The sequence below is a fragment of the Prosopis cineraria genome, unplaced genomic scaffold (genome assembly GCF_029017545.1).
Source record: "Prosopis cineraria cultivar Desert tree isolate PC_DT_omini unplaced genomic scaffold, ASM2901754v1 PC12, whole genome shotgun sequence".
Taxonomy (NCBI): Eukaryota; Viridiplantae; Streptophyta; class Magnoliopsida; order Fabales; family Fabaceae; genus Prosopis; species Prosopis cineraria.
Genome location: NW_026555343.1, coordinates 39,769,430 through 39,791,843, shown reverse-complemented (window position 1 = coordinate 39,791,843; position 22,414 = coordinate 39,769,430). Strand labels below are relative to the sequence as shown.

The following is a 22,414-nucleotide window of genomic DNA, read 5'->3' as shown; positions in this document are numbered from 1 at the left end:
TTACATCATATCTCAAAATACAAGCTGGGGTTGTAATCTGCTATACACATCTCTAACCAATAGTCGTTGTTATTATTATTATTATCAAACTAAGAGTGATATTCAATACACAATAATCCACTAGTAAAATAATCGGCGTGAATAGGATGCTTTTAACTACATATCAGTAAATGAAAATACAAATTCAAAATGATCATAAATATTAAATACATACTGAATATTACATGAAAAGAAAATTTTCCACATTATGCCCTCGCTTTCCCCTTTCACTAGAGTTATATTATTACAATGCATCAGCCTTGAATGTTCAGAAATTAACAGTTTTGTCTCCAGCTTCAAAAGTGGCTTCTCCATCTTCTCCTTCACAAGGTAGAATGTGCCTTCAAGCACATTAATGAACAAGGCATATGCTTGCTAGTACAGAAGTTACCTTATCTCATCAACAGAAAGATAGTCAACACTAAATGCAGTACTGTATCTAGGAGGTTACATCAAGCAAAATCCTCCCACTTCATAATTTTAGCCCCAAAACATATAACATTGTTACATAGCAAGAGAACAGGCAAAGTAAAATACAATCGTGCAAATGGATTCTTAACGTGTCAGACAAATGAATACTTTCCAGCGCTCCATGAAAACTAATAAAAACATCTCTTCCGCTGGTTCAGCAATTTCTCAAGACTTACCCGCTCAAAGCAAATATATATATATATATATATATATTTATAAAATAAATAAATAAAAAATAAAAAATAATTGCTCAAGATTTTACATGATGATTCTATGCTGAGTTATTGAGTTAAAACTTGTGGTGATGGATTTAAATATAAAAGACCAATCTGTTCAACATTCCAGAAATGTAAAAAGACATACAAATCAGATATGATAAGGCCACTACAAAATGTTTCATAATATAATATAATTAATTGGCTAATATATATCTATATATCATAACTATCATAAATATAATATATATCTATATATCATAACTATCATAAATATAATTCAAAACATTTAGGATGCTATTTGGATAATTTCTTTTTCCATAATATGATAGTTCAATAAATGTATGTATAAATATAAGGAAAACAATCGACAGACTCTCCCGTACTTCAACCCACTTACAAATGGCTACTGTCTACCTCAAAATTTAGATAATAGACCCTTTTATTAGAAGACTTGGAGACCAATTTGGAAGTCGGGATTTTTGTGAAAGAGAGAAAATAAAGAAGGAAGTGGTGCTTAGCAAGTCTTGCCTGTACCAACCAAGGTATGAAATTAATATTGCAAACAAATGAAAATTGTGGCTGTCTTGGACAAATTTTTGTCGTGTCTAGCTTCAAAATCCCAAGAAGAATCTTAGAAGAAAAGTTGCCTTGGTTTGAAACTGCAAATGGAATTGTTGAAGAGAAAGTGAAATTATATAATGATAATCTTAGTTGAAATTAGGGAAACTACAATCATAAATCCTTATAGTTTTATCATATTTTACTTTTATTCCCTTTAGTTTTTGCAGCGTTTGCAATCCCTATAGTTCCAACAAGATTGGGTGATGTTTATTACTCAGATCCCTATAGAGTTTGTGTTTTCAGTGTAGAGACTGAAAACACTAAAAAAAAAAAAAAGAAAATACATAGGGATTAAAATCAAAATCCAATAAAACTATAAGAAACAACGATTGTGTTTTCCCTTGAAATTATAGGTTTGCATCTAAAGATTTGCAAATGATAATTTGTGAAAGGTGTGAAAAGGTCTACTCCCAAGTTTGCAAAACATTAGGTCAATTATTTGGATTTTAAAGATCATACTAGCTAGTGGTAGATGAGTGCAAGATGTGCTTATGCATTTCTTCCTAAATAAATAACATTACTGAGTCCAGGTTTAGGCAGGTGAAGCAGGGTGGTTATCATATTATCATACCCTTAAATATCCATAAATCCAAGCAAGCAACTCTTCTGAATACCCGTAGGGCTTGGGTGTACGTTGCCCATCCCAGATTTGTGGCTCAAACTCCAGAGCAGCAATACTACTTGATCAAGCTTCTTGATTTTCCACATGAAATTACTAACGGACCAAGAAAAAAGTAATCAGAAGCTAGAAAGTGTTTCAAATTCTGGGTAATTAAGCTCCAATTCAACTGCAAAGAGCTTACTAATATTGATATCCAGAACTTAAACAAAGACACAACTCTCCAGAAGTTGCATGATCAGATTTTAACATCAGTAGTCATCCATGACTTGACATCGTCCAACTTTGACACCCCAGCCAAGCATTTGCATTGTTTAAACCGAGACTCAAAAAAAACACAGGTGTAAGGAAATATTTATTTCCACAATATATGTAAAGGTACCAGCATCCAGCAATAACCTACATTGATCAAGCAGCATGCTGGCCAGGTAAAGGTGAAAAACCAGGGGGAAAAAAGGTGGGAAAGGTGAGATAAGTGGAGAGAAAATGAGGAGTTAGGCATAGAAGAGAGGGAGAAAAACCTCTTTTCTTTCTGTTTCCTCTTTTGTTGTAAATCTTCTATCTTGTCAGAACGTCTTGATTCTTTGTCGAAAGCCGTTTTAAAAACTCGTATGTGGTGATCATTGTTGTCGCAGACATTGACATTGAAGCACATCGAGGTCCTAACCCTCTGTAGCAGGCCATCCAACCACCTTCCTTAAGCAATTTCCTCGCAGTCTGCATAACTGTTGGTCCTCGACGACCATTCTCATCACTATCCAAGACCTGAAGTCTTGTCTTGATTGTGTCTAATGGCATGGTAATTAGGGCAGACATGCCACCAGCCATTGCTGCACTGACTCCCTGAACTGCCATTACGGTTTTTGAATCTGGCCTCAATACATCAGCTGCCAAATTGCTGACCTTATCATCTCTCTTGCCCCAGTAATACCCAATTCCACTCCAAATCAGCCTTTGTGCAACCGAGTATGAAGCCCACCAAACTGCATTTGATGGTGCATACGTCAAAATAGATATCCCAAACCCCCTATACAAACCTCTGGGACCATCAGTGATCAGAATTTTCCTGAATGCATCAATCCCATTGACATACAGATGTGCTGAAGCCTTAGAATTATTTGAATTATAACCACCTTGAACCATCAACCTTTGGCTCACCACATCAACGGGGGTCCACACAAGTTGTGCTGCCATGGCAGCACTCAAACCTGCAGCTGCATTGGCAATAGTAGCTGCAGTTGGTTCTGCAAATCCTAACTTAACCGTGGCAGTACCTACATTACTCTTAGTAATCTCCAGGGCAGCCATATACAGTGCTCGAGCTGGAATTGTACCCATCAAGGAAGTACCAAAACCTCTGTACAATGCTCGGAAACCCTCATGCCTGACAAGTGAAAATGCAGCTTGAATACAAGAAACTCGGGATTGAGCTACTTGCTGCCTGGTTTTCAATACAACAATCGGGTACAAAGTTGCTGAAACCCCTGAGAAAAGGGCAGCACCGAGGAAGAAAAACTTCGATTTATCAAGCATATGCCAATCAATATCAGTCGGGACTTGAACTTCTTGTGCCGATTCTTCCTCGGCATCGCTCTCACTCATGCTCATTTTCGCCATTTTTTTAAACCTCCAAAAATGCAACAAAATGCCAGATATAATCCAGAAACAAACGATAGTTCAATTTCTTCCAAACCTCGTCATCTCAAACACTAACTGTACAACCCCACAATCCAACAAAGGAACACGGAAAACAAAGAAAGGGAAACTTCTTGTTAAAAAAATTTAACTGTACGAGCTGTACAATCGGCAATCCAATAACATGCGTTACAAATTTGAAGAAAACATCGGAAGGAATTAACCAAATGAAGCCAATTTTTTCCTCTTGTGGAACCAGGTTTTAGATCGAACATGAGCCACGATGAATAGATCTAACATTTCTGAGTAAACAAACAGGGAACTACAACCGCATCATACCAGGAAACCGATCATCCTCGCCACCGGCGACTGATAATCAAACCTCGCCGGAAAATTCTAGCCAACCACCAACATCAGAGAAGCATATACAGTGAGCGAGTACAAAACCAGGCGAGGCTGAGTGGGGAGTTCTAGCCTCCAAGGAGGAACTCATCTAGAGAGAGAATAATGCTAAGGTTTCGATTCGCGGGCATGGCGTGAAAGGGAAAGCGAGACCGGTGACCGGGAACAGAGGCAACTGCAGGGGGGAATCTCGCAGCAGAGCTTGCGAGGATAGTACAGCGAAAGTGACACGTGTGAGTAATGAATGAGGGGGACGTGTTGTCCGAATCCGCGAGTGACGTGGAAACCCTTATCCGGTGACTGGAGTTGTGATCACATGTGAAGTGCACCATGTAGTAACTTGCACAGTAATTTTTTTTTTAAAAAAAAAAACTAGCGTGCAGTATTTAGAAGTTAAATAAAACTTTAAGATCTGTATGGTAACTTGTTCTAAAGATAATTTTATGTTCTAAAAAAATAAAATAAAAGATTGTTCCGAATAATAAAAAATAAAAACATTTTTTAAATGTTTTAAAATCATTATTTTAGAGAACAAAAGGAAATGAAAAAAATATTTTTATTATCATTTTTTTATTCCCATAACATGTTATACAAAACACTAATTCTTAGAATAATAAAAAAAAATTCCAATCAAGCTCAAGAATCTAGTTTGAAATTTCTTTTTAAACTAGTATAAGTAGTTGCCACTTGAACCAAACACTTATTCAATATAGTGAGGATGATGGTTGATCTTGAATTACATTGGTTAAAACTAAACCCAAGTTTCGCTTGCAAGAAAGTAGTACAATTAGCCTCTGAATTTAATGAAGGCAAGGTTATTATAAAGCTGGATTGTCTTGATCTCTTTCGAACCTTAATTCACAAGGATATTTCTTATTTTCCCTGGCCTTGCTATGGATTGCTGGAAGATTTATTGACTATCATAAAGTCCTTGCATTTTCTCTCCTTTTCGTTTGTCAAACGTGAAGGTAATTCTGCTGCTGATTGGATGGCAGCCTCCCCTTTAAAGGATGTGGATGCAAATGGATGGGTCTTCTGTCCACCACCTCCTCTTATTTGTCTTCTCCTCAAGGACTCTGATTGTTTTCAGTCTTCTTTCCAGCGTCCTGTGTTGAATCGTGACAGAGAAGGAATTGGTTGATTTGTTGCATCTTCTTTTGTTTCGTCTTATTCAAGGTCTTTGCTTTTTTGACTTTTGACTATTACGTTGGTTTCGTTATTTCCAGTTTATAAACTCTTATGTTTCCTTTAATGGAGATTCTCTTTGGTAAAAAAAAAAAAACTAAACCCAAGTCCAAATATGAACAATTTAGTTTGAGCATTCTGGCTTATACTTGCAAGGTTGAAATGCTAGTTCTTAGTCTAAAGTCCAGTCTTCAATTATGAAGAATATAATATGCTATGAAGGCATGAGCTACAGTGTCAGGTAGTAAAAGGAAAGGTGGTATCCACATGTATTCGTTCTAGTGAAAAGGACTATGATCACTGAATACAAAATTTTGGATTCAAATCCAAAATATATATATATATATATATACCTTTGAGAAATAATTGTCCACATATCGGACTTGTTTAGCCAACATGCATTACTTAGCATTTGGGTTCAAATGGAACCAACAATGTCCGGTAGAAGTGCAGTGAAGAAAAACCGCAATGGAAAAGAATCAAGTCCACATAAAAGACGAAAGATGCGAAGCATACAGAAAGGGATACTTCATAGAAGCAGAGTAGAAGGAAAAGAATCGCGAGAGTCTGAGATGCATCCATATTGAGACCCTTTTTCTTTTTTATAGCCATGCAATATATGATATATCTCCCACTCATTGACGTCTTTCATTCTTTGAACAAATGCCTCGCACACGTCTTATAAATGCTTTTTTTTATTGGAAAATAACAATTAAGGACCTATAAGATCATTAATTATAATTAAAAACTTTGAAATATTAAAATCCCAAAAATAGACCATAATCTTTACTTGAAATTTAAAATTAAAAAATACACTATTAAAATTATTATTATGGATTGAGATTATTGTTATCTCAATTGAAAAAACTAGAATCTACACTTGAAAATGAGATTAATAATAGTCTTAATTCATAATAATAATTTTAGTAGTCTCAACTCATAAAGCTTTAGGATTTTTTTTTTCAAACTAACATTAATAATAGTCCTAATCCATTATAGTAATTTCAACAATATGTTTTATTGATTTTTCTAGTGGTTTACCTATGCATTAACAAGCATACAAATTTATAAGTGATTGGCTTCAAATTTAAAAGTGACTTTATTAAATTTTCAAGTGATTATGTATATTCACAAGTGTCTTTCAAAAGTTTTATAAGTGAATTTTAATTTCATATTATAAAACAACTCAATCCTAAGTGTGGTTCTTAGTTTTCCTAATTAAAATTAACAATAGTCCTAACTCATAATAGTGCTTTTAGTAGTCTTTTTTTAATTTTAAACTCATATTTTTAATTCTAAGTAAGAACCATGATTCATTATTAGATTTCTAAAATTCAAGGTTCTTAATTATAGTTAATGATCTTATGGGTTCTCAATTTTCATTTTCCCTTGTCTTTTAGCATCACGGTGCCACCAAGTGCTCCAAGGGCTGCTGTATATCATATCAAGTGTGCTTTCATCTGACTCGTTTAGCCTTGCATTGCTTATCAATTCAAAGTCAGGGACTTTTCCCTTATCTATAACCAATTAGTTACGTTCACGTATCAAAGTAAACTAATCAGAATCTAATACATGCTCAAAGTTAGGCACGAAGGAAGATAGTAAAGTAACCAAGAGTAGCTCACCACAGTTGACTTTCAACTTCAAATGATTTTCTTAATCCAATGAATTTTCAGTTCCACGTAACAAACTGGCTACTCTTCCACAATATTAAAATACCTGAAGGTTCCTCTACTCCTTGAAATGGAAAAAAGACTCGTGCGTTGATAGAAAAGAAATGAGAGGTAGGAAAGAATAAATTGGACCTTTCAAGGTTCAATCACTAACATTTATATAAAGGGCACCCCAATGATGCATTATCATGGAACTCAACGAAATGAGAACTTGTCATCGAAAGTTGATCAAATGAGCATTCTTTATGAGGCAGCATATAGTGGGGATGTATCGACTTTAAAATCATTGATGCACCAAAACTCACATATCTTGCACAACATTTCACAAACTTCTTCACCAAAATTCCTTTACACATCTCATCTTTACTTAGCCACCTTGAATTCACAAAACAATTCCTCACTCATAAACCTAATCTGGCCCTTGAGATGGACTCCTCTCAAAGAACAGCCTTCCATTTGGTTTCTGTAGAGGGTCACATCCACATAGTGAATCAATTGCTAAGTTTTAATAACCAGCCATGCTTGTTTCGAGATGAATAAGGAAGAATTCCTCTACATTATGCAACTATGAGAGGGAGAAATGAGGTAGTGCGAGAGTTGATCAAAGCAAAACCTGAATCTTTGAGTTTTTGTGATAATGGCAAAGTTGTTTTTCATTTGTGTGACATACAACCATTTAGAGACTCTCAAAGCATTGGTGGAACTAGAGTCTGCCGTCACTGGTGAGCTTCACAACTTCACAAGCTCTGATAGCACTGCAAACACCATCCTCCATTTAACTATCATATTGAAGAGAGTTGAGATACAATATATACTTGCTTGGTCCCTCTAGGCCTTTTTTCTTTTTAGATGTTTGTTTGATTTTATCGGTAAGAACAAAGTATATAGTTACTTCTTTTGATCTAAAGGTCTCTTAATGGCATTCAAGTGTTCTAATTTTATATATACTTTACCAATAACATGTTTGTTATCTAGGTTGTAAGGTATCATGAACACCATATTTTGTTTGGATTCTAATAAATAAATAAAGTAACATCCATAATAAAATAATAAAGAAGAGAAAATGAAAAATAGGAAAATATTTTATAAAAGCAATCTCTATAAAATAATAAGAATGAAAATAGGAAATAGGAAAATATTTTATAACAAGAAAATAAATAAATAAAGAGTTACAAGATCTTTGATTTAAAGATAATTAAAAATGACACAAATGTAATCAAGCTAGATCACAATCTAATGTAATAATGAGCTATAAATATTTGAATATCTCAAAATAATATAATAACAAGAATATAATCTAATCTAATATTATGATTTGAAAACTTCACAATAATATAATCTAATACTCCCTCCGTTTAAAAGTATAAGGCATTTTTAACCGAATCTCATTTCTAATAAAGTAGTTACCTACTTTTAAACTAACCCTATCTTTTCATATTTACTTCTATTAAATACCCTACAATAAATATAAAGTCATTATCAATAGGAAAATTTTGAAAAAAAAAGACAATGATTACACCTCAAAAATTAAAAATGCCTTATATTTTTAAACCGAAGGAGTATGTAATATTAAGATTCAAACATTCCAAAATAATATAATAATTAGAATATAATAGTAGATAAGATAACAATTAATATCTAATCTCTAAATAATAATAATAATAATATAAGAATATATAAAATATAGATCACAATACAATAAAAATTTTAGAGAAACCCTAGATTTATGAATCTATATAAATAAAAGTAAAGCTACAGATGAGGGACGGTTGGAAGCTAAAGAAAAATTATGAGAGAAAAATAGTAAGACAAAAATAATGAGAAGATATTGAAGTGACAAAAGCCATCGAAGTTAAGTTCATCTTCCAAACGCTTGCATGTTAGTGAGATTGAGTGACAATCATAAAATACCCCATGACCTACATATTCCCTTATTAAATATTCCCTTGATACTTTTGTCTTCATGCACGTGTAGTCTCATGCTTGCTAAGTGCAGTTATTAATTATCCTTAGAAAAAAAGTGTGGCTTGGTGATTAATATGATACTCACGTTAAGAAAATTCCTCTTGGGGGTCTCTAGATTCAAAGTGCATTATATGGCCATGACTTAATTTGCCCTCCACCTTTGCTTATGCTCTATGATATTTTCCTGCCATAAAAAATTTGTAAATTTTTTATGGACTACTATGATGCTTTATATTATTCAAACCACTTGGAAGTGTTGGTATTATAATTAAAATCAAAGGTGCACCACAAATAAGAATATTCGTGAGAGCCCACAAGATATTTCAAGATCTAAACATTAGGTTAGTATTTATTGATCTGCTTTGTAAGGTATCATTGAAATCATTCGAGGCATAAGTTTTTTAGAGACCTCACAAATTTATTTTTAGTGATTGCATGAGACTTTCAAAGTTCTCACAAGCAAATAAGCTAATTAACTTGTACTACATAATGATAAATTATCGCATCTAGAAAGTTTTCAACTCACTTGCTACATGAGACTTTAGAGTCCGTATAGATTTATAAGTCAAGTAGCTTATCTTAGACGATGATAAGTTATCATGAGTATATATTTCAAAATGTTTTATCCAAGAATGAGAATAAAGGGTTTTTCCTAAAAAAATAAATAAATAAGATAAATCATTTTTAGAAGATGGATTTTAGGGCATTCGAAATACTCATAAATCCTATTAAAATAATTTCTACAAAATTATATATCCATCAAGATCTTGCCATAAATAGAGAAATAAAATATTTTCATAAATAGAAACTGCAAACCAACATTAAAAATTATTTTATAAAAAATAATTAGTAACTTTTTAAGAAATTTTAACTAAGAAACACGCATTTTTACTCCGAGTTGCATGGGTTTTGATTTTTCAGAAGGGTACATAAACCTTAAAGTTTTATTCTAGGTCAAATTCAACTTATAAATAAATAAATAATTTTCCCTTCTAATGTTCTTACTTTTTATCTTTTTTTTAGGATAATTAAGATACTTTTAAGGCATTTAAATTTATATAGTTAACTTAAGGTAATCATTTACATGAATGAGTATTGTGGGGTGTCTAATATTTTTTTCATACACAATCAACTCCATTACATTTTTTTTATACAGATCACATATTAAAAAAAATTAAATATTTTTTTTAAATTTTGATGATGATTTTTAAATAATATTTTTATTTGATTTTTCTCCCTGAAAAATTCCGGATCTGGTGCGACATTCTGTCAATTCCGAAAATAGGAGAAAGCTTAAAGAATAATATAGGCTTAACAGTTCAAGATATCATAGAACATAGTCCAATAGACTTCAAAATCTATGAAATACAGCTCATGCTGACAAGTCTGACGAGAGAGAATTTGAAACCCATCCACACCCACCACCATCACCAACTCATGATGCCACTGACCATACAATAATGGCAAGACCTCGCAACGATAGTTACTGTAATATTATGATATTAAAGTATATTGGACTTTGTCTTATCAGGATTTTAAGATGGATTGGAAATTGGTTTAGTAATGGAGATTGGTTAGAAGAGATGAGAGGAAATCTGAGTCTGGTTTCTACTGTGATATAAACTATAACCTTTCAAGCTTTGATCAATCCACCTGGTGGCTTCATTCAGCAAGGCTTAGCTCCTAACACTATCCCATCATTCAATGAGTCCCTCAACTGCACCACTCTTAATAATGATGAAACTTTTTGTCCTGGACAAGCAACCTCGTCCTTTCATAATTCCCAACAAAAAAAAATTCGGTTATTTGTAATTTACAATACCGTGTCCTTCATGTCATCGCTTGGGGTCACTGTTTTGCTCGTGAGTGGGGTTAAGTTGTGAAATGGATGCTACCACTAGGCATGTGTTTCACTCTCTATTTCCTTGCATCTGCACACGTTCGTTGTTGCCCTCAGAATTGTTGTCCCAGAGCATCTTTTGAATCAGGAAGCATCAACGACGGCCTGGGTTACATTATTTGTGGTAATTGTAGTGTTATTCACGTTGCGCTTATTCATTTGGGCTGAGAAAATGTATGAGGAAATAACCAACAAGGTGTCAAGATGTAATGGATGGAGCGAAAATGGATGTCGTTGCTTTGTATGATCATCTGTCAATTATAATGCGTTCGATCTATCTGTGCTTTGTTCGGCAAAAGACAAACTTTGTGCGTCGTTATTTTTTGGATTATTATTATTATTATTATTATTATTATTATTATTATTATTATTATTTTCGTCATATTAGTGTTACTCAACGCGCGCGCGCGCACAGACATTTCTGTAGTGTTGTGATCATTTTGCATGTGTCCAGTTTTGCCGCTTGAAACATTATTTTAGTGTGCGTCTCTCTCTCTCTCTCTATGTTTTTTTTTTTTGTTTAAAATGTTTAGGTGAGTTGGTTTGGGGAACTTACAGGGTCAGAATATGCTTCCACGCTCTTAAGATTAATATTTGGAAGTAGACTTTGCTAATTTGCTATTTAATAAAATAGTGTAAATTGCATCAATTCGACGGAGAGGGGTTTTTGTTACCTAAAAAAATAGCTAATAGTTGAAGGTTTGAATTTCAATATGTGAATATGCAATAACTTAGTTGAAAAAGATATATTTTTTAACCAATTAACAATCTCTAATTAATTTGGTTAAAAAAAACTCTCTAATTAAACAAAGATCATAGAAAAAATGACAATAAAATTTTTTCAAATTATATAAATGACAATCTGATCTATCAAAATATCATAATTTTATTAAAGTTTTTAAGAACTTATGTGTTAATAAATTTTAAATTAAAAAGACCATTTTACTTTTATTAAGAAGTTGTGATTTCTTTAATTTTTATGGTTCTTTAAATAAAAATTATTATTCTTTAAAAAAAATTATGATTGAAACTTGTTATATTGAGAACTTGTTTTTCAATAATAGAAATTGCATTTGACAAGTTGTGATTTCTTATTTAACTCTCACGATTCACAAAACAAAAATTGTGATTAAAATTTTGATGTATACAAAATGTTTCACTCCAAATGTACGGGCCAAAATGCAATATATTAGTGCGTCAAAGTCGATTTCATGAGGAATCAAGCAAAATAGCAATTAGGCAATAAAGTGTTCACTTTTGTTCATGTTATCCAAAACCAATTAGAATTGATTGATCAACTAATATTAAAATGTGAAATGAATAAAATACAATAAGATTCTCAATTCAACAACTATAAATGTCCGAGGCAACTTAGAGTCAGTAATTCTTTGTTAGTTTCATAGATCTTGCTTTTACTCAATAATTAATTTCAATGTCAATTTTATTAATCCAAACTATTGGTAGTTATAAGGACCTTTCGAACCTCAAATAACCCTCTCCCAAATTAATTATGTTATTTCTAACTAAATTATCTAAGAGACAAATTCAATTCTAACTCACTCTAATTTTATTATATGAGGTACTTAAATATATTTCTATCCTAATTGTAAATTAAATAATAATCTAATTATATATTACTCAATCTAAGGGTTCAAATGAGATTTCCCTCTGTCAAGAAAAAATCCAACATTCAAATTCATATTTAATGGTAGCCAAATATCAAATAGATAATTAAATGTAAGAATGAGCAACCAATATCAACATTAAGCAAAATGAATGGGTAAGAACAAGCTCTAATCCACCAAGAAGTTCATAGTTACTCTAAGTCAAGTAGAATTAGCTTAACAGCCATGAAAATATCAAAACCCAACAGAATATACATCCAAATGAAGAAAAAAAAAGAGAAGAAAGTTTAGAAAGGATAATTTCTATCATAAATTATAAGACCCAAGTGTTTTCCAAGCTTATCCAACTCTTTCTCCACCTTAGAATGCTCCCTAGATGAGTAGCTGTTGGTTGAAAATGAACTAAAACAAAAATGATAGCCAAAAGCACTTAAAACACAATTTTAAGTGAACCTGTGCATTTTGTTGAAAACTGATTTGATGTCATGACATTTAAAATTGGTGCTACAACATCACTATGCAAAATTTAATTTCTTGTAGCCTTTGAAATTGTCGGCTTTGGGCCCATAATTGATGCCATAATTGATCCAATAACTTCTATAATTATCTTAAAATTTATCAACATCCATTCTCACAAATAATCATCAATTAAATCATATATTTGCTAATTAATTTCACAAAATGACTTCTAATTGTATTAAAAACTTCATTAAATTTATTAAAATATTGGAATCATCATATTTGTTTTTCAATAACAGAAATTACACTTGATAAATTATAATTTTTTGTTCAATTTTTGTAATTCAGTAAAATTATAACATTTTGAGGTATTAGATTGTCATTTATATAATTCAGGAGAATTTTATTGTCATTTTTTCATAAAAATATTAGATTTATGAATTCAAAAATTCAATACATTATAAATAAACATCATATAATTTAAAAGAAACCGATCAACTTGAAGCTCTCACTATACAAAAATATTATCATATAGATTTTTTGAGTTTTAAAAGAAACTTATATCTGTAAATAAAAATTCTTAAATGCAAAGCAGAATATTTTAAAAATACAATTCTATCATTTACCCCACCCAAGAGGATTATGGTTTATATTTTTAAGTTGCATGTCTTTTACCCTTTGCACTTTCAAGTCTACCTCGAAGTTGTTCTCAGGAAATGTTCCATCTTATCCTCCTTATATAATTAGCAGCCCTTGAAGTGAAAGATATGGAATATAAAATGGAAATAGTTGCAACCGAAAAAAACAAAAAATTAAAGAGAAAAAGAGCAGAGTAGGAGCCTATTTGGTTTCTGTTCTCATTTTTTATTTTTCAAAACTGTTTTGTAATATAGTTTCTAAAATTATTTTTCAAAAAAAACAAACTGAAAATCTGTTTAATTTTATTAATTTAAAAACATTTTTAGAATTAAAAAATAGATTGATAATGATAATTATAGGTGGTTAATGATGGTAATTTATGATATAAAATTGATCAACATAATTATAATTTTTAATAATTAAATATAATATATTTAAAAATAAGAAAAATAAAACGAAAATAATTTGAAGTTGTTTCTATTTTTTGTTCTTAAAAACAAAAAAAATGAAAAAAGTTTGGCGAACAAGTAAAAAAAAATATCTAATCAAACAAGTTTTTAAATTTTTCTATTTTCAAAAACAAAAAACAGTTTTAAAAATAGAAAACAAACAGACTTTAGGTTATTTATTTATTTATTTATTAAATGCTATACCCTCAAAGCATTGGGCAAAGGAGGCCAACAAGGGGGAATAACAGGAATAAAGAGCAGCAGAATAAGAAAGGTTACAAGAACAGAGGAGAAACGAAGGGCATACAGAGAGAGTGCTCAACAAAAGTCTTGCGCATCTATATGTAATCCTAACTTCTTTTCATTGAGCCAATACCTCTTGAGCCCAGTAATAATGACATCTCGCACATTAGTTTCCAACTGAAAAACCCAATCCATAAATTTTTTCTTAAGCCCATCTACATGGAGAAGTGAAAAAAAAAAAAAAAAACCAAAAAAGTATATCAGTATAGTTGGGAATACGGGCGGACCCGACTCTTAAGAGCTTGACTCTTATAGGCTCGGCCCTTAAGGGCTCGAACCCTAAAACCCGATTTTCTATTTTGACCCTCATTTCTCAAGCCCGACCCTTATGTTCAGGACTCAGGGTCGGGCCTGTAAGCCCTTTTTTAAAAAATAAAAAAAATTAAAATTAAATTAAACATTTTTAATAAATTAAAATATTCTAAAATTAAAAAAATTAAAATCATCATAATTTTTTAGAAATTAAATAATACACATTTAGGAGTCTACCAATAAAATTTAAATTTTGGAAAAATAGTTCATTTTTTATAAATATACAAACATAATAATTATAAAAAAAACATCATAAATTTTATACTATACATTGATATTTATTAAATTATATTAAATTAATTTTAAAATAAATTAAAATTAATAATAATATAATGTGTGTAAGATCAGGTGAGCAGATCATTAACTTCAAACAAGTGTTTCACTAAAGAAAAAATAATAATAATATAACAGGGCTTGAAGGGCTACCCGAGCCTGAGCCCTATTTTACAGGGCTTATCAGGGCCAAGCTCTCAAGCCCGATTACTTTAAAAAAAAAATTCAAAGCCCAAACCCTTATTTAAAAGGATTCCAAGCTCGGCCTTATTCCCGACTCTACATATCAGCAACATTTGAAGCAAATACAAAGGGGAGAAAAGCTCAACATATGTCACGTTAACTTACTACTGCAGGGTTCATCAAATAAAATAAACAGAGGAGGTAAGCTAAGAAACTACAATATAAGAAATGTCCACTACAATAGTGCCACATCCATCTAATATATATATGAGCAACTTATCACATGCAATTGCCAGATTTGAATTTTTCCTCGGGACATTATGTATATAGAGTATATGAAACAGAGCATTCAACTTGTCACTGTATTAACTATAACAATTAAGCATGTGATTATTCAATCTCTAGTCTCGAAATGAACACATTATAGAAACAGTAAAATTAATTGGATTCACAAATCACGATTGGCCGAATCATTTGGCATCCCACAAATATACTTCACTAACCAGTTTGTTATTTAGGCTATAAGCACCATCTCTTTCATTTCATTACCTTTGTGTAATCCTCTTGCTCGTAAGTGGAGTTTCTCTGTATAAATTAAAAGCCATTAGTTTTGGAGTGAAGGATAAGCTAGAGACTTGTCTATGTGATCCTACCTTTTCCCATGTTGTTGATGTTGCGAAGAACATGTACTCTCCGCCATGGCCTACGTTTGTTAATTGATAGGACATGCAATTGAAATAAAAGAATAGTGAAAACAAATTCATACCAATCAAGATACTCCCTACCCTTATTAGGAATTTAGAAAGAAATAGACATAATTTCTGCAAAATTTTCCAATTCAAAGAACATATGGAAGAATAAAAGAGAGAGGGAGAGAGAAGAATCAACTCCCAGATCAAATTTCATTGAGCGCTGCTGACTGTGTTATGTGTTTGGACTGCTGAGGGTATGGTCGGATGGCTTTGAATAGCTCCTAGGGGTTTTTCTTTAATTTATATGTTTTCCATCCTCAAAATCTCTTACATCCGACTCTGTTTACATTTTTATCTTTCATGCTATGCTTGTCAAGAGAGAGGAAATTGAGAAGAAAATAACCAGAGACCCACATGTTTTTTCCTCAAACTTTTCTTTCCAAATATGACAGATTTTTTAGAGAAAACTCTACTTTTAAATTTATTCATGAATATTTTTCATTTCCTGCCACCTACCTCTCTATTTTCATCCTTATATATGATTGTAGTTTAAAATTTTTAGATTATTATATATTTAAAAATTTTACAAATAAAATTTAAAATTATATAAAATAATTTACAATAAATATATTTTATTCCACTTGTTTTTGTCAAAAAGTATTTTACTCCATTAGTAATATATCATAAAAATTATATAAATGATATATTCAATTTTTAAGTTTTATTATATCTAATTTTTTTAAAAAATAATAAAGTTATTACTGTCCATATGAAATTAACAACTTTTTTTTCTCTTATATTTTCTTCTGGTCGACCAAGCATAAAAAAAGAAAATTATATCCCTTCATTTTTCTCTATCGTTCATATTTTCATTTGTTGGCTAAGCATTAAAGATTCTTTAAGAAAATTCTTCAGCTAAAGTATAGATCTATCCTCGGATACTTTCAACAAGGTGCAATTAGCGTGCGAAATCTCCCTACATTTTTTGAAATCGAATAATTTTGCCTTGTCATTACAAAAGGCTCACATTTACTGTTAACCTTCGTTATTTGACCAGCATACTTCGCCACATCACTTGCCACCTTTGATGTGGCTATTTTAAAAATTAAAAAATAGAAAAAAAATGCAAGAGGAGAATGAAGGGGGTTCTAGGCTTGTGAAATTGGTAAAGAGGGTGGAAGGGAGGTGAGATGAAGAGGGATAAGCTTGCTGTTAGAGAAGAGTTGGTCAGTGGGTCACAACTTGATCTGAACTACTCGAAATTGTCGAGATCAATGGAACCAAGGTGCCTTCTCCTTCTTCGCCTAATTAAGGATCCCATTCCCATTCTTAACACATGCCGAAAGCATTTGATATTATTAAATATATTTATACGTGAAAGCCTTTCAATTCACCTTATCATATTTTCTCCCTTATCAATCAAGTAGTTTTAATTTAATTATTGAATTTTCAACACGATTGCTTTCATGCATGCTTATAACCAATTAATAATAGATGCATCGATCATCAATGCAAGATCAAAAATCCATCATCCTTGTTGAAAACCAGGTAGCACTGGGAAGCAAAGAGTAGGAAATGAGAGTTAGGGATTCTATTAAGCCGTCTTTATAAAGGGTATTGTGTGATGATACATTATCTAACAAGAGAGAGATATGGAAGTTGAACTCAACAAAATCACAATTTCTGGCCAAATGAGCCTTCTTTATAAGGCAGCATATAGTGGGGATGTATCAATGCTGGATTCATGACATATCTTGTACAACACTTCACAAACTAACTTCACAAATACTCATTTACACATCTCATCTTTGCATGGTCACCTTCATTTCACAAAGAAACTTCTCTCAAACAAATCTAATCTAGCTCTTGAGGTGGATTCCTTTCGAAGGACAGCTTTCCACTTGACTTCTACAGAGGGTCACTTCCACATTGTGAAAGAACTTTTGAAAGCTAAAAATGAGCCATGCTTGTTTCCCAATGAAGAAGGCAAAATTCCTCTGCACTATGCTAATATGAGAGGAAGGAAAGAAGTTGTGCGAGAGTCTCTGAGTTTTCCTCACCAAGGAAAAACTGTATTTCACTTGTGTGTCACATACAACTATCTAGAGACTCTCAAAGCTTTGGTGGAATTGGAGTCTACCATTACTGGCCAGCTTCTCAACTTCACAAGCTCTGATGATACTGGAAACACCCTTCTCCATTTTGCTATCAAGTTGAACCGCGTTGAGGTGCAATATTAATTCTTTTGCTATCCTTTTTCTTTTCTTTTTTGAAAACAGTTTTGGTGATATCAAGATGACTTGAATCTTAATCAGTAATCACTACCATAACTCACCTCACACCTACCACATAAACTAGTACCTAGTAGCTTATTCAGTATGATTAACAACGCAAATTAACAACTCCGGTTTTAATTATTTAGGCGGTAAACTATCTGCTGTCAATTCCAGAAATAAGAGAAATAGCAAACTTGAGGAACGAGATAAAGTTTACAGCCCACGATATCTGGAACATAGTCCAAATGACTTCAAAATCTGCAAATTACAACACGTGTTAATAAAGGCCGAAAATGAAGGATTCGAAGCTGATAATCCACAGTCACACCCACCCCCACCACCTACGGATCGTGCTGTCCCTCCTCAGAATGATAATCGTCCTATGAAAGCATATTGCGAATCGTATTAGACAGATTTTTAAATGGATTGGAGATTGGTTGAAGCGTCTGAGGATGATTGGTTTAAAGAGATGAGGGGGAATCTGAGCCTGGTGTCTACCGTGATAGCAACTGTAACCTTTCAAGCTTTGATTAACCCACCTGATGGTTTTATTCAGCAAGGCTTGTTATCTGGCGAAAATACCACCTCATCAAATGAAGTCCTTAACTGCACCGTCCTTTCTGACAATCAAAGCTATTGTCCCGGAGAAGCAATCCCATCCTTTCCAGACCACAAGGACTTTGAGCAGTATTTGTTTTGCCTTACCATTTTTTTTTTTTCATCACTTGGTGTCACCCTCTTGCTTGTGAGTGGGACTTTTCCTATGAGGAACAAAGCTATGATATGGTTTCTGTCAATAGGCGTGCGTATCACCCTCTCTTCCCTTGCACTTGCATTCATTACTGCTATCAATATTATAGTCCCGTCTCATATTGTGGAGAAGAAATCAATTTCGACCATGAAGGAAGTAGCGTTTCTTACGGTCTGGGTTAGATTGCTTGAGCTACTAGTATTGCTAATCACACTGCGTTTTTCCATTTGGATGGTCAAGAAATGTGTCATGGTAATCAAAAAGTCAAGAAGTTGGGCGAGAAGAAATGGATGTCGCGGATCTCTCTCAGTGCTTTTCATGATTGTTGTTATTTTTGTTATGTTAGTGATTATTTGTGTCGAATCACTAATACTATTTTTAGTTTTTTACATTTGGTAGCCGCTGTAGTGTTGTCGCATGTGATAATAAAATTGCTAGTACGTGAAGAACATCATTTTAATTGGTGCTCATTTTTCATATGTCAAGGGCGCGCATTGTTATCCATTTCTAGTGTCTATCCATATTCAATTTGTTTAAGCTCCTTATTTCTAATGCTGGCTTGAGATTTTTTTCTTTTTGGTTGACTAAAATTTACTTGAGATGAGTCTCGATGGCTCGTATATCAAGGTCAAGACATACTTTTAGGCTCAAAGAACACCTTCAAAAGTACTTACAGATTACCCATCAACAAAGGTTTCACATTGACAATAAGATTTGAACCCATAACTTAAAAAATTATGAGCCGAATTATTACCAACTAGACCAACCTTTGTTAATCAAGCTTGAGAAACTTTAATTATAGATTATGAATGATCACTCAGTTATATGTTCAGTTTAGAAGAATAATTACCGTTGTTTGTTGTGATTAAAAGTAAAAACATTATTTAGAAATTACACTTAGGTTTTAAAACATCAGTTTAGTAACTGTTATGATCTAAAATGTTACGCTAGAAAATAAGTTGCAAATTAATATTTATTTAAATAAGTCTTGTATCATTCCCGTTATTAGAGTGTAATTCATCATTATAAGATTGTCATTTTGTAATATTGTCCCAATTTCAGAAATAAAAAGGCTGTTATGCCGTGTATGCTCTGTATCAGGTTAGAGAAAAAAACTGTAAGGTCCTATTTATATTTTACTTTCAACATGCTTTAGAAAAATCTTAAAACTCATTAATTTTATTTAAAAATTTAATAAATTTTTGACTTTACCTCTATTAAATGTATCTATTTTAATAATATATTTTCTCTTTCCAACATTTAATGGAAGGTATAAACTTAAACTTTGATTGTACCAAACCAATTTTGTCTCTAAATTATTTTTAGAGGAGTAATGTTATCCTTATTATTTAAAAAGTTATAAAATTAAATAAAAATAAAATTATAATAATATTAAATGTATATATAAATATAAAATTATAATAATATTAAGTGAAAATAATGTTAAATATATATTAAATAAATATAAGAAAAAAATTTATTAGTAAGTTAATAAAATGTTGTAAATTAATAATATTATAAATTATAATTTTATAACTTGTTAAATATAAGTGAATTTTGATTAAATTAGATATGAGTAGATTAAAAAATATTTGCATTTATACTTATAGCTATTGACTAGAGCTACGTTAACAACTCAATTTGGACCAAAAAATCATTTTCATGATTGAGCTAGATTGGACAAGAGTTAAGCCACTATTAAGCTAGAATTGAAGTTGAATTGCAAACCGGAGCAATTTTCAAAAAATCAGACGGTTTTAAACATAATATTAAAAAATTTTAAATTTTTTAAAAAAAATTCAAAAATTAGATCCTACTAAAAGCTAACTTTATTTTTAAACAATTCATATGTATAAAATATGATTTGAGATTATTTTTTTATAAATACGTCGATAGCTATAGATGCAAATACAGATACTTTTGAGTCTACTCATATCTAATTTAACCAAGATGTGCTATATTTGAAAAGTTATAAATTATAATTTATATTTTTTCTTATATTTATCTTATATATACATTTAAGATTATTTTTTTAATATTATTATAATGTTATATTATGTATACATTTAATATTATTATAATTGTATTTAAGATGCAATTTTCCCCTAAAACTATTTTCGGAGGAGCAATATTGCCCTTAATTATTTATCGTAATAATATTGTCCTTAAACCAATCGAATCGGAGCAATGTTGCCTCACCATTTAAATGTCCGTTACTGTAATTAGTGGGACACACTTTCATGAGTTAAGTTACAATTTTACGCTTAAACTATTCTCAAAGAAGTAATATTGTAATCACCATTTAAAAATTATACTCCCTTCGTTTAAAAATATAAGGTATTTTTAAACGAATCTTACCCTTCAATAAAGTAGTTACCTACTATCAAACTAACCCTATTTTTTTATATTTACTCCTATTAAACACTTTATAATAAATGTAAAGCTACTATCAATAGGGGCTCCTTTGAAAAAAAGGCAATGATTACACATCAAAGACTAAAAATGCCTTACATTTTTTAACGGAGGGAGTAAAATTAAATAAAAATAAAATTATAATAATATTAAATGCATATAAAAAAATAAAATATAATAATATTAATTAAAAATATTATTAAATGTATTCATAAAATAAATATTAAAAATATAAATTATAATTTTATAACTTGTTAAATATAAGTGGCTCTTAGTTAAATTAAATATGAGTAGACTCAAAAGTATATGTATTTGCACCTATAGTTATCGGCATCTTTATAAAAAAAAGGTCTCAAATTATATTTTATATATATGAATTATTTCAAAATAAAATGGCTTTTAGTAGGATTTAAATTTTAAATTTTTTAAAAAATTAATTTTTTTAATATTATATTTAAAATTGTTTGATTTTCTGAAAACCTCTCCATTTCCCAATTCGACTTTAATTTCTGACTTAATAGCAGCTTAAATCTTGTCCAATGCAGCTCAATCATGAAAACAATTTTTTTAGTCCAAATCGAGTTATTAATGATAGCTCTAGTGGATCATTATAAGTGCAAATGTTTATATTTTTGAGTATACTCATATCTAATTTAACTAAGATCCACTTATACTTGACAAGTCATAAAATTGTAATTTATAATATTTTTAATTTATGATATTTTATTAATATACTATAAATTTTTTTCTTATACTTATTTTATCTATACATTTAATGTATTTAATATTATTATAATTTTATATTTATACATACATTTAATATTATTTTATTTAATAATATTATAATTTTATTTTTATTTAATTTTATAATTTTTAAATGGTAAGTGCAACATTACTCTTTTAAAAATAATTTAAGAATAAAATTACACCTTAACTTGTAAACAAATTAGCTACCAATGCACCTACAATGCACTGGATACAGTTTGTGCCTGCATCAGACAAAAAAAAATATAGGAGTTAACCTTTCAACTTAGTGTTGCTTGTGTAACGAATTAATTAATTGTATGTCTCCGCATTAATTTGAAACTGACCATCATCAAGAAGATTGGGAGCATCTAGCAAGGACGAGTATGAAATACATACTCCATCCCAAATTATAGGATACTTTTGAAAAACTTTCTCCATTCTAAAATATAAGAAATTTTGGGTAAATTAAGGTTTCATTATATGCACCAATTTCAATATTACTCTTTCTTTATAATTAATTTTCATCCCTTTTCTTTTAATGTATTAAATGATGGGTATTTTGAAA

The 22,414-nt window shown here is 31.0% G+C and overlaps 2 protein-coding genes across 2 annotated transcripts; one reads left to right on the top strand and one right to left on the bottom strand.

The window, feature by feature from the left end:
- Positions 1-190: 190 nt before the first annotated feature.
- On the bottom strand, positions 191-4,185 carry LOC129288590 (uncharacterized). Its single transcript, XM_054925237.1, has 2 exons — positions 2,153-4,185; positions 191-2,064 (listed from the first exon to the last, which is right to left on the bottom strand). Exon 1 carries the CDS (start codon positions 3,583-3,585, stop codon positions 2,527-2,529), a length of 1,059 nt encoding a protein of 352 aa, XP_054781212.1. The 5' UTR covers positions 3,586-4,185; the 3' UTR covers positions 191-2,064; positions 2,153-2,526.
- A 12,668-nt stretch (positions 4,186-16,853) lies between these two features.
- On the top strand, positions 16,854-18,348 carry LOC129289353 (ankyrin repeat-containing protein At2g01680-like). The gene is made up of 3 exons (XM_054926112.1): positions 16,854-16,948; positions 17,552-17,891; positions 18,226-18,348. Exons 1-3 carry the CDS (start codon positions 16,854-16,856, stop codon positions 18,346-18,348), a joined length of 558 nt encoding a protein of 185 aa, XP_054782087.1.
- The last annotated feature ends 4,066 nt before the right edge of the window (positions 18,349-22,414 follow it).